This window comes from Mya arenaria, chromosome 12 (genome assembly GCF_026914265.1).
Source record: "Mya arenaria isolate MELC-2E11 chromosome 12, ASM2691426v1".
In the NCBI taxonomy this organism is placed as follows: domain Eukaryota; kingdom Metazoa; phylum Mollusca; class Bivalvia; order Myida; family Myidae; genus Mya; species Mya arenaria.
Genome location: NC_069133.1, coordinates 59,732,885 through 59,745,010, shown reverse-complemented (window position 1 = coordinate 59,745,010; position 12,126 = coordinate 59,732,885). Strand labels below are relative to the sequence as shown.

At 45.9% G+C, this 12,126-nt stretch overlaps 1 protein-coding gene across 1 annotated transcript; it reads left to right on the top strand.

Moving 5' to 3' along the window:
• The first annotated feature begins 6,630 nt into the window (after nucleotides 1-6,630).
• On the top strand, nucleotides 6,631-11,994 carry LOC128210844 (uncharacterized). The gene is made up of 3 exons (XM_052915201.1): nucleotides 6,631-6,725; nucleotides 10,845-11,133; nucleotides 11,515-11,994. The coding sequence occupies exons 1-3, from the start codon at nucleotides 6,631-6,633 to the stop codon at nucleotides 11,992-11,994; spliced, it is 864 nt and encodes a 287-aa protein (XP_052771161.1).
• Nucleotides 11,995-12,126: the final 132 nt, after the last annotated feature.

Below are 12,126 nucleotides of genomic sequence, written 5' to 3'. Positions count from 1 at the left end.
TCTTATTTTCATAATAATACATTTCTATGTAGATATTGCCCTTGTGATTAATTCAATCATTCCTATTTTATAGCCCCCAGCTGTTCTTGTTCCGGTGGAAACTACCGGTGTGATGACGATAAGACATGCATCCCCAAGAAGAAAGTGTGTGACGGTGAACAGCAGTGCCCGGGAGGGGATGATGAAAAAGACTGCTGTGAGTATCAAATATGATATTGCCTCATCCGAATATTTCAGCTCCTAATTTAAAGCATACTGTCAGTATAAACCGGGTTCAGACGTGTGCGAAAAATAATACATGGTCTTACAGTACAGTCATGTGACTTGTTCCCAGCAATTCTGTCATAGCAGTTTTTCACGTCAGCGGTGCTGCTAACAACCTTCAATGAGTCAGTTAACCAATGCGACAGAGACAAAACGCAAAAATGCCAAAGCGTCTGTAACAACATTTTCATCTGTCAATATGACCTCTTTCAAGTACCAACCCTTTTACTATGCTCGACATTCAACAGCAAGTCCGTGGGGACGACAGAAAAGTGTGTCCAAAATAACAAAAGTGCGCCAAATTCTTTAGGCAAATGTCTAGGTGTTTTCCGAGCGAGTGTAATGTAGGTCAGATAATTCAGTGACCTTCGTTATATTCGAACATATTTAAATGCATATTCTCAGAATGACAAATGTAGGTACATCAAATAATAAGTCCATGGACAAAATAGTGTGCCATCTTCCCAATATACAATATCACTTTTCTGGCTTTAATACCTAAAATCTTCATATTTTCCAGTCAGCCAGTGTGTGTTTGGCCAGATAATATGCCCAGGGACTGGAAATTGCGCAAACGTATGCAACAACGTCACTGAGTGTGCTGGGAAAGAAGATGAACAAGACTGTGCCTATGAAGAAGGTATGTTGAGGGTGTACTTTTATCACAGATTAGTTGCAACGTATTTACATTTTGGTACGGGATTTTAATGTTATTTATATTTATATATTAGTGATTCTTGAAAATACAATATCACAAAAGCGTGTAATCTTGCAAAGGGGTTTGTTTCATGTATAGCCATGAATCAACAACACGGCTACACTTGCATGCTATAATTCAGCCAGATACATTTTAAAAATGAACTAAAAAAACAATATATGCACAACCTTTTACTGCTTATATTATCTTTGCACATTGCATTACAGAACCTGGCCCATCACCAGAAGAAATAGAACAACGACTGCGAGATCTGATTCGCCAAAGGTATAATAACGAGCTTGGTTCCAAGCTTCAGCTATACGTTGAATCATGATCCCGCTGCAACGTACATGCGCTCTGATGATTTAACTGCTTTGTGGTTATATCCATGGCAGACGTGATGCCGCTTAACAACCTGAATAGTCGCACACGCCAATAATGCATCCATGAAATTGGCACTATTTTCAGATAATGCATCCTTTTTGTTTTCATTAACTTACAAAGTATAGTCTTATAATTGGTAAACTGATTGCTTGATTGATTCAATCAATACCCCGAAACAATTAAATGTTGTTGAACACTTCACATGTAACACTGGTATAATAATGCATGTATCCTTTTAGTCGTAACGAGCCACCTCTTATTAGCGAGTTGGAACGTGATGGTTGGATGATGGTGTTTCGGGCAACGTCTGCGAATGGTAATCCAGTCTATCCAGCATATACAAACGGTAAATGATCTTTCTGTCTGTTAGACCAGAACAATACAGTCAATGTATTATATTTGGGTGGGTCACCGTTGTCGGTATCTGTGCCGGAAGTGACGTCTTTCAAACATTTTAACCTTTGGCAATGATTGAAAACCGTTATTAAATCAAAGGATACTATTTCAGCGCAGCTTCATAGAATTGGTTTTGAGATATACTGAATAGCTGACGAATAACAGTGAATTGGATAAGATTTGTGACAAACAATGACTGCTTAAAGTTTAACCCTTTGTTTGTATAAATGCAATGGGCGCGAAGCTGGCAAGTCCTACAACTCTGGCTGTATTTTTTCTTACGTGACCACTCTTAACCAACAGCAACAACAGAGCCCAAATGTTGTAGTGTTGGCATTATAGATTCAAATCATTGGAAGAATGGCCACCATATTGCATTGATACTAACAAAGATATTGGAACTTTAATCCGAAAAGTCGTGATGTTTGCGTGCAGACACGTATGTGCTTTATAGTCCTGACGAAGCCAATAATGGAGTTTCGAAAAATATAAGTATACTATTTCTGTATGTGGTGTTTATGTGTTTGTGTATCTAGTTCATTGTTTTTTTAGGCCCTTGCCTTTTGCCTCTAAATAGGGTTTAATTTTGAATGTTTGACTACTGGGCGTGTTCATATAGTTGCCATTATATTATTGACGAAGACAACGCATGTTAATTGGACCATATACGTGTCTGTTTTCAGACAACAGTAACTTAATGACAGTGTTACTAGTTTAACGTAGACGATCATCCATAACCATGCGTGATATTGAAAAAGGTTTCCAACGTGACGGCCTGAACAAACCAGGTTGTCATTTAAAGGCATCATGTTGCTGCATGAACTAATCACTGGACTCAATTTTACAGGCGACCAAACGACTACGATTAAACCGAACGACATGAGCAGGGTGAGCGGCTCTTACCCCAACCACTACAGGCTAAGTCAGCTTGACACGGTTTGGAACGATGGTGTCGACGTCAATAAGGTTATTTAACGATATTGCGTTCATCGTGTTTTGATATTTGTCTCGAGCTCTGTCCTGATTGACCCGTTGTTGTTTTTCAAAGTAATAATGTAGATTTGGTATACCAAGTTCTTTGATGCATTTAAATAATCAAGTTGTGATTCAACGTTAAATCTTTATTAAAGTGACACTCTTATTCAAAATCAATACATACACATGTATGACAAACATACATTTTGAGTCATAACCCTTTAACTACTTAATAAATAATGCATTTATGGAAAATATTGTAACCGTGCATTTAATAGCTGAAAACGCAAACTTATTAAATGATTGGTGAGTGCTTCTCATAAGGTGGAAATGCCATATTTTCTGCACCTTTCTTTCAAATTAAACTTGGTATCCTTCATAAGAACCATTGCTTTCGATATTCATTTTTTTGGTATGTTAAAACAATTGTATTAGTTGTGGTAAATCTTATTTGGGAGTAAGAGTGCATCTTTATAAACCACCGGAAACCCCCTAATATAATATCAAAGTTAATCTTATAACATATAATCTTATCAATCTTACTATACCTGATCTGACTAAATGCTTATAAAAGTGCCCAGTATATAACAATGATCACGAAACAACTAAGAAAAAGTAGTTATTTATATTACATGTATCTGGTATACAGGTAAAAGTTGGCCTGTACAAGAATAACAAAGAAGTCGGTTATATGATCTTCGACGGGGTTGGCAGCAATTACCTGGACTGGTTTGATGCACCACGGATCATGGAATCAACATGGTCGGACCTTGCTTCCGACGGCACATACAACTTTTTCTCTATCGAGGGTGACCTAGGCGGTGGGGTAATCAACAGGCGCTTCTTTATCAATGAGCTATATGTCAACTGCCCAGGTGACATCGGTCACTTCGTGGTCATCGATGAATAAAAAAACAACGTATGTAAGATGGATAAGCATCCTAGAATTCCAATGTTTCTCTATCCGGAGGGCAACTCAAAAATCTTCTGGGAAAGTGGCTCGGTTGGAACTGCTGACTACTTCGCAATATTTGTTATGTAATTGCGACTGACCCTGCTCAAAGTTGGTCCATGCATGAGTGTTTAACTGTCTTAGTTAAGTACAAGTGAATAAACATGCTTTGAACGCAATGCAATTATCGTAATAAACAAACTACGCATGAAAATCTTTGTTATTTATTGGGAGTAAACTTACGATCACAGAAATAACAAATATTATATGAAAGTTCTCGTTATTTATCAAATAACAGTCAATGTAATTCAAATCTCGAAAACAGATACTACAAAATTTATGACAGTGTTGTTATAAAATGGCGACTTAAAACGCTTTTCAATTAATACAAATCTCGTAACGTATCAGGACTAGTTATAAACAAGTTAATGTTAACAGCTTAAAAAGACCACCGGAAGAAAACTGTCAATGTTTTGTTTTGTTTTTTAATTAAAGTTTCAAAAACAATTTCACCTTGCAAGAGGCAACGTTCCATTAAGAACATTATGTACATAACGTTACGTTGATTGTATCATGTTTGCTGTCGAATTATTTCATAGCATTGGCGTACAGGAAATAATAAATACGGGAATAGTCATCTCCATACACTAAGCATCGTTAGAGAGTCACCGTTAGAGAGTCACCGTGAGGGAGACACGGTTAAAGAGACACCGTTAGAGAGACACCGTTAGAGAATCACCGTTAGAGAGTCACCGTGAGGGAGACACGGTTAAAGAGACACCGTTAGAGAGACACCGTTAGAGAATCACCGTTAGAGAGACACTGATAGGGAGACACCGTTAGAGACACACCGTTAGGGAGACACCGTAAGAGAGACACAGTTAGGGAGACACCGTTATGGAGACACCGTTAGGGAGACACGGTAAGAGAGACGCCGTTAGGGAGACACCGTTATGGAGACACCGATATGGAGACAACGTTATGGAGTCACCGTTATGGAGTCACCGTTAGAGAGACACCGTTAGGCAGTCACCATAAGAGAGACACCGTTAAAGAGACACCGTCAAGGAGACACCGTTAGGGAGTCACCGTTAGAGAGACACCGTAAGAGAAACATCCTTAGAGAGACACGGTTAGAGAGGCACCGTTAGAGAGTCACAGTAAGAGAGACACTGTTAGAATGTCACCGTTAGAGAGACATCGTTATGGAGACACCGTTAGAGAGACACCGTTAGAGAGACACCGTTAGGGAATCACCGTTAGAGAGACACAGTTAGAGAGTCACCGTTAGAGCGACACCGTTAGAGAGTCACCGTTAGGGAGTCACCGTTAGAGAGACACCGTTAGAGAGAAACCGTTATGGAGACACTGTTACGGAGATACCGTTAGGGAGATACCGTTAGAGAGACATCGTTCGAGAGACACCGTTAGAGAGACATGGTTAGAGAGACACGATTAGAGAGTCACCGTTGGAGAGACATCATTAGGGAGACACCGTTAGAGAGACACCGTTAGAGAGACACCGTTAGAGAAACACTGTTAGAGAGTCACCGTTAGAGAGACACCGTTAGAGAGACACTGTTAGAGAGACATCGTTCGAGAGACACCGTTGGAGAGACATCGTTCGAGAGACATCGTTCAAGAGACACGGTTAGAGAGACACCGTTAGAGAGACACGGTTAGAGAGTCACCGTTTGAGAGACATCATTAGGGAGACACCGTTAGAGAGACACCGTTAGAGAGACACGGTTAGAGAGTCACCGTTGAACAGACATCATTAGGGAGACACCATAAGAGAGACATTGTTAGAGAGTCACCGTTAGAGAAACACTGTTAGAGAGTAATCGTTAGAGAGACACCGTTAGAGAGACACCGTTAGAGAGACATTGTTAGGGAGACACGGTTAGAGAGTCACCGTTAGAGAGACACCGTTAGGGAGACAGCGTTAGAGAGACACCGTTAGAGAGACACCGTTAGTGAGACACCGTTAGAGAGACACCGTTAGAGAGACATCGTTTGAGAAACACGGTAAGAGAGTCACTGTTAGAGAGACACCGTTAGGGAGACACGGTTTGAGAGTCAACGTTAGAGAATGACCGTTAGAGAGACACCGTTAGTGAGACAGCGTTAGAGAGACACCGTTAGAGAGACACGGTTAGAGAGACACCGTTAGTGAGACACATTTAGAGAGACATCGTTTGAGAAACAACGTTAGAGAGACACGGCTAGAGAGTACCGTTAGAGAGACACCGTTAGTGAGACACCGTTAGAGAAACACCGTAAGAGAGACATCGTTTGAGAAACACGGTTAGAGAGACACTGTTAGGGAGACACTGTTAGAGAGACATCGTTAGAGAGACACCGTTAGAGAGACATCGTTAGGGAGACACGATTAGTGAGTCACCGTTAGAGAGACACCGTTAGAGGGACATCATTAGAGAGAGACCGCTAGGAAGATATCGTTAGGGAGACATCGTAAGAGAGTCACCGTTAGGGAGACACCATTAGAGAGACGCCATCAGGGAGACACCGTTAGAGAGTCACCGTTAGGGAGACAGCGTCAGAATGACACCGTTAGAGAGTCACCGTTAGGGAGACACCGTTAGTGGGATACCGTTAGAAAGACACAGTTAGAGTGACATCGTTAAAGAAACACGGTTAGAAGGTCACCGTTAGAGAGAAATCGTTGGAGAGACACGGTTAGAAAATCACCCTTAAAGAGACACCGTTATGGAGACACCGTTAGGGAAACACCATTAGAGAGACACCGATAGAGAGACAGAGAGACACCGTTATGGAGACACCTTTAGGGAGAAACCATTTGGGAGACACCGTTATGGAGACACTGTTAGAGAGTCACCCTTAGAGAGACACCGTTAAAGAGTCACGGTTAGGGAGACACCGTTAAGGAGACACCGTTAGGGAGACACCTTTAGGGAGACACCGTTAGAGAGAAACCGTTATGGAGACACCGTTAGGGAGACACAGTTCTGAAGACAGCGTCAAGGAGACACCGTTAGGGAGACACAATTATGGAGACATCGTTACTGAGACATGGTAAGGGAGTCAACATTATGGAGACATCGTTATGGATGCACCGTTAGGGAGACACCGTTAGTGAGACATGGTTTGGCAGTGAACGTTAGGGAGACATCGTTAGGGAGTCACTGTTAGGGAGACACCGTTAGAGAGACACCGTTTAAGAAACATTGTTAGAGAGACACGGTTAGGAAACATCGCTAGAGAGACACCGTTACGGAGATACCGTTAGGGATATACAATAAGGGAGTAACCGTTAGAGGGACACCATTAGGGAGACACTGTTTGCGACACTCTTAGAGAGAGAGACCGTAAGAAAGTCATCGTTAAGGAGTCACCGTTTGTGAGTCATCGTTAGAGAGACACCGTTAGGGAGTCACCGTTAGAGAGACACCGTTAGAGAGACACCGTTAGGGAGACATCGTTAGAGAGACACCGTTAGAGAGACACCGTTAGAGAGTCACCGTTAAGGAGATACCGTTGGGGAGACACCGTTGGGGAGATACCGTTAGGGAGACACCGTTAGAGAGACACCGATAGGGAGACATCGTTAGGGAGACACCGTTATAGAGACACTGTTAGAGGGACACCGTTATGGAGTCACCGTTAGTGAGTCACCGTTAGAGAGACACCGTTAGAGAGATTCCGTTAGGGAGACACCGTTATAGATACACCGTTAGGGAAACATCGTAAGAGAGACCTCTTTAGAGAGACACCGTTAGAGAGTCACCGTAAAGGAGACACCGTTAGGGAGACACCGTTAGAGAGACACCGATAGGGAGACACCGTTACGGAGATACCGTTAGGGTGATACAATTAGGGAGTCACCGTTAAAGAGACACAGTTAGGGATTCACCGTAAGGGAGACACCGTTAGAGAGACACCGTCAGGGAGACACCTTTAGGAAGACCGTTAGGGAGACACGGTTAGGGAGACACCGTTACGGAGATACCGTTAGGGAGATACAATTAGGGAGTCACCGTTAAAGAGACACAGTTAGGGAGTCACCGTAAGAAAGACACCGTTGGAGAGACACCGTCAGGGAGACACCTTTAGGGAGACCGTTAGGGAGACACCGTTAGGGAAACACCGTTAGGGAGACACCGTTAGGGAGACACCGTCAGGTAGACACCGTTAGGGAGACACCGTTAGGGAGACACCGTGATGGAGACAACTTTACGAGGACACCGTTAGGGAGACACCGTTAAGGAGTCGCCGTTATTGAGACACCGTTAGAGAATAACCGTTAGGGAGACACCGTTAGGGAGACACCGTTAGGGAGACATCGTTAGAGAGACACCGTTAGAGAGACACCGTTATGGAGACACTGTTAGGTGGACACCGTTAGGGAATGACCGTTGACCGTTAGGGGGACACCGTTATGGAGACACCGTTAGAGAGACACCGTTAGGGAGAGACCGTAAGAGACACTGTAAGGGAGACACTGTTAGGGAGACACCGTTGACCGTTAGGGGGACACCGTTATGGAGACACCGTTAGAGAGACACCGTTAGGGAGAGACCGTAAGAGACACTGTAAGGGAGACACTGTTAGGGAGACACCGTTAGGGATTGATCGTTAGGGAGACACCGTTATGGAGAGACCGTTAGGGAGAGAGAGTTATGGAAACACCGTCAGGGAGACATCGTTAGGGAGACACCGTTAGGGAGACACCGTTATGGAGACAACGTTACTAGGACACCGTTAGGGATTCACCGCTAGAGAGACACCGTAAGAGAGACAGCGTTAGGGAGACACCATTAGGAAGACAACGTAATTGAGACCGTTAGGGAGACACCGTTAGGGAGACACCGTTATTGAGACCGTTATGGAGACACCGTTAGGGAGAGACCTCTAGGGAGACACTGTTAGGGAGACACCGTTAGGGAATGACCGTAAGGGAGAGACTGTAAGGGAGACACCGTTGACCGTTAGGGGGAGACTGTTATGGTTACACCGTTAGAGAGAAACCGTTAGGGAGATACCGTAAGAGGCACTGTTAGGGAGACACTGTAAGGGAGACACTGTTAGGGAATTATCGTTATGGAGACACCGTTATGGAGAGACCTTTAGAGAGATCGTTATAGAGACACCGTTAGGAAGACACCGTAAGGAAATGACCGTTAGCGAGAAACCGTTAGAGAGACCTTTAGAGAGACCGTTAGGGAGACACCGTTAGGAAGACACCGTTAGGGAATGACCGTCAGCGAGAGACCGTAAGGGAGATCGATAGGGAGTCACCATTGACCGTTAGGATAGATCGTTTGGGAGACGCCGTTAGAGAAACACCGTTAGGGAGAGACCGTTAGAGAGACACCGTTAGGAATACACCGTTAAAGAGACAGCAAAGGAGACACCGTTATAGGGATCGTTGGGGAGTCACTGTGAGAGATTCACTGTTAGGGAGTCACCGTCGGAGAGATACCGTTAGAGAGACACCGTTAGAGAGACACCGTTAGAGAGACACCGTTAGGGAGTCACCGTTAGAGAGACACCGTTAGAGAGACACCGTTAGAGAGATACCGTTAGAGAGACACCGTTAGAGAGATACCGTTAGGAATACACCGTTAAAGAGACAGCAAAGGAGACACCGTTAGGGAGAGACCGTTAGCTATTCAACGTTAGGGAGAGACTGTTCGGGACACACCGTCAGAGTGACACCGTTAGGGAGAGACTGTAAGAGATACCGTTAGGGAGACACCGTTAGGGTGACACCGTTAGGATGACACCGTTAGCTATTCACCGTTAGGGAGACACCGGTAGGGGGACATCGTTAGGGAGACACCGCTAGGGAGAAACTATTAGGGAGAGACCGTTAGCTATTTACCGTTAGAGATACAACGTCAGGGAGATACCGTTAGGGAGATTCTGTTAGGGAGACACCGTTAGGGAGAGACAGTTAGGGAGAGACCGTTCGCTATTCACCGTAAGGGAGAGACTGTTAGGGAGACACCATTAGGGAGACACCGTTAGCTATTCATTGTTAGGGAGAAACCGTAATAGAGACACCGTAAGAGAGTCACATTTAGCGAGACACCCTAATGGGAGACACCGTTAGGGAGACCGTTAGGGAGAGACCGTTAGCTATTCACCGTTAGAGAGACAGTTAGAGAGACACCGTTAGGGAGACACCGTTAGGGAGACACCGCCAAGGATACACCGTTAGGGATACATCGTTAGGGAGACATCGTTATTGAGACACCGTTAGGGTCGTTCGGAAGTCAACGTTTGGGAACCACAGTTAGCTATTCACCGTTAGGGTGACACTGTTAGGGAGACACCGTTAGAGAGACACCGTTATCTATTTACCGTTATGGAGACACCGTAAGAGAGACACCGTTAGGGAGACACCGTAAGGGGGAGACCGTTAGAGAGACACTGTTAAGGAGACAACGTTAGGGATACACCGTTAGGGAAACGCCGTTAGGGAGACAACGTTAAGGAGACAACGTCAGGGAGACACCGTTAGGGAGAGACCGTTAGGGAGACACCGTTAGGGAGACACCGTCAGGTAGACACCGTTAGGTAGACACCGTTAGGGAGTCACCGTTAGGGAGACACCGTTAGGGAGACCGTTTGGGAGACACCGTAAGGGAGACACCGTTAGGGAGACACCGGTAGAGAGACAGTTAGGGAGACAACGTCAGGGAGACACCATTAGGGAGACACTGTTATGAAGACACCGTTAAGGAGACTGTTATGGAGGCACAGTTAGGGAAACACCGTTAGGGAGACACCGTTAGGGAGACACCGGTAGAGAGACACCGTCAGGGAGACACCGATAGGGAGTCAACGTTTGGGAACCACAGTTAGCTATTCACCACTAGGGTGACACTGTTAGGGAGACACAGTTAGAGAGACACCGTTAGCTATTCACCGTTAGGGAAACATCGTTAGGAAGATACCGTTAGGGAGACACCGTTAGGGAGACATCGCTCGGGAGACACCGTAAGCTATTCACCGTTAGGGAGACAGATAGGGAGACACACCGTCAGAGTGACACCGTTAGGGAGAGACTGTAAGAGACACCGTCAGGGAGACACCGTTAGGGAGACACCGTTAGGGAGACACCGTTAGGGAGACCGTTATACCGTTAGGGAGACCGTTATACCGTCAGGGAGACCGTTATACTGTCAGGGAGACACCGTCAGGGAGACCGTTATACCGTCAGGGAGACCGTTATACCGTCAAGGAGACACCGTTAGGGAGACACCGTCAGGGAGACCGTTATACCGTCAGGGAGACACCGTCAGGGAAACACCGTCAGGGAGACCGTTATACCGTCAGGGAGACACCGTCAGGGAGACCGTTATACCGTCAGCGAGACACCGTCAGGGAGACCGTTATACCGTCAGGGAGACACCGTCAGGGAGACACCGTTAGGGAGACCGTTATACCGTCAGGGAGACACCGTCAGGGAAACACCGTCAGGGAGACCGTTATACCGTCAGGGAGACACCGTTAGGGAAACACCGTCAGGGAGACACCGTCAGGAAGACCGTTATACCGTCAGGGAGACACCGTCATGGATACCGTTATACCGTCAGGGAGACACCGTTAGGGAAACACCGTCAGGGAGACCGTTATACCGTCAGGGAGACACCGTCAGGGAGACCGTTATACCGTCAGGGAGACACCGTTAGGGAGACACCGTCAGGGAGACCGTTATACCGTCAGGGAGACACCGTCAGGGAGACACCGTTAGGGAGACACCGTCAGGGAGACCGTTATACCGTCAGGGAGACACCGTCAGGGAGACCGTTATACCGTCAGGGAGACACCGTAAGGGAGACCATTATACCGTCAGGGAGACACCGTTAGGGAGACACCGTCAGGGAGACCGTTATACCGTCAGGGAGACACCGTCAGGGAGACCGTTATACCGTCAGGGAGACCGTTATACCGTCAGGGAGACACCGTTAGGGAGACACCGTTAGGGAGACATCGTCAGGGAGACACCGTTAGGGAGACACCGTCAGGGAGACACCGTCAGGGAGACCGTTATACCGTTAAGGAGACAGCGTTAGGGAAACCGTTATACCGTCAGGGAGACACCGTTAGGGAGACACCGTTAGGGAGACATTGTCTGGGAGACACCGTTAGGGAGACACCGTCAGGGGGACACCGTCAGGGTGACCGTTATATCGTTAAGGAGACAGTGTTAGGGAAACCGTTATACTGTCAGGGAGACACCGTTAGGGAGACCGTTATACCGTCAGGGAGACACCGTCAGGGAGACCGTTATACCGTCAGGGAGACCGTTACACCGTCAGGGAGACACCGTTAGGGAGACACCGTTAGGGAGACATCGTCAGGGAGACACCGTTAGGGAGACACCGTCAGGGAGACACCGTCAGGGAGACCGTTATACCGTTAAGGAGACAGCGTTAGGGAAACCGTTATACCGTCAGGGAGACAC

What these genes read in the sequence shown, in the direction of transcription:
- LOC128210844 (XM_052915201.1), top strand. Translation starts at nt 6,631, where the DNA reads ATGGAGACACCGTTAGGGAGACACAGTTCTGAAGACAGCGTCAAGGAG. An exon ending in GACATCGTTACTGAGACATG is followed by an intron (nt 6,726 to 10,844) that starts GTAAGGGAGTCA and finishes TTATACTGTCAG; the next exon opens with GGAGACACCGTCAGGGAGAC. An exon ending in GACACCGTCAGGGAAACACC is followed by an intron (nt 11,134 to 11,514) that starts GTCAGGGAGACC and finishes TTATACCGTCAG; the next exon opens with GGAGACACCGTTAGGGAGAC.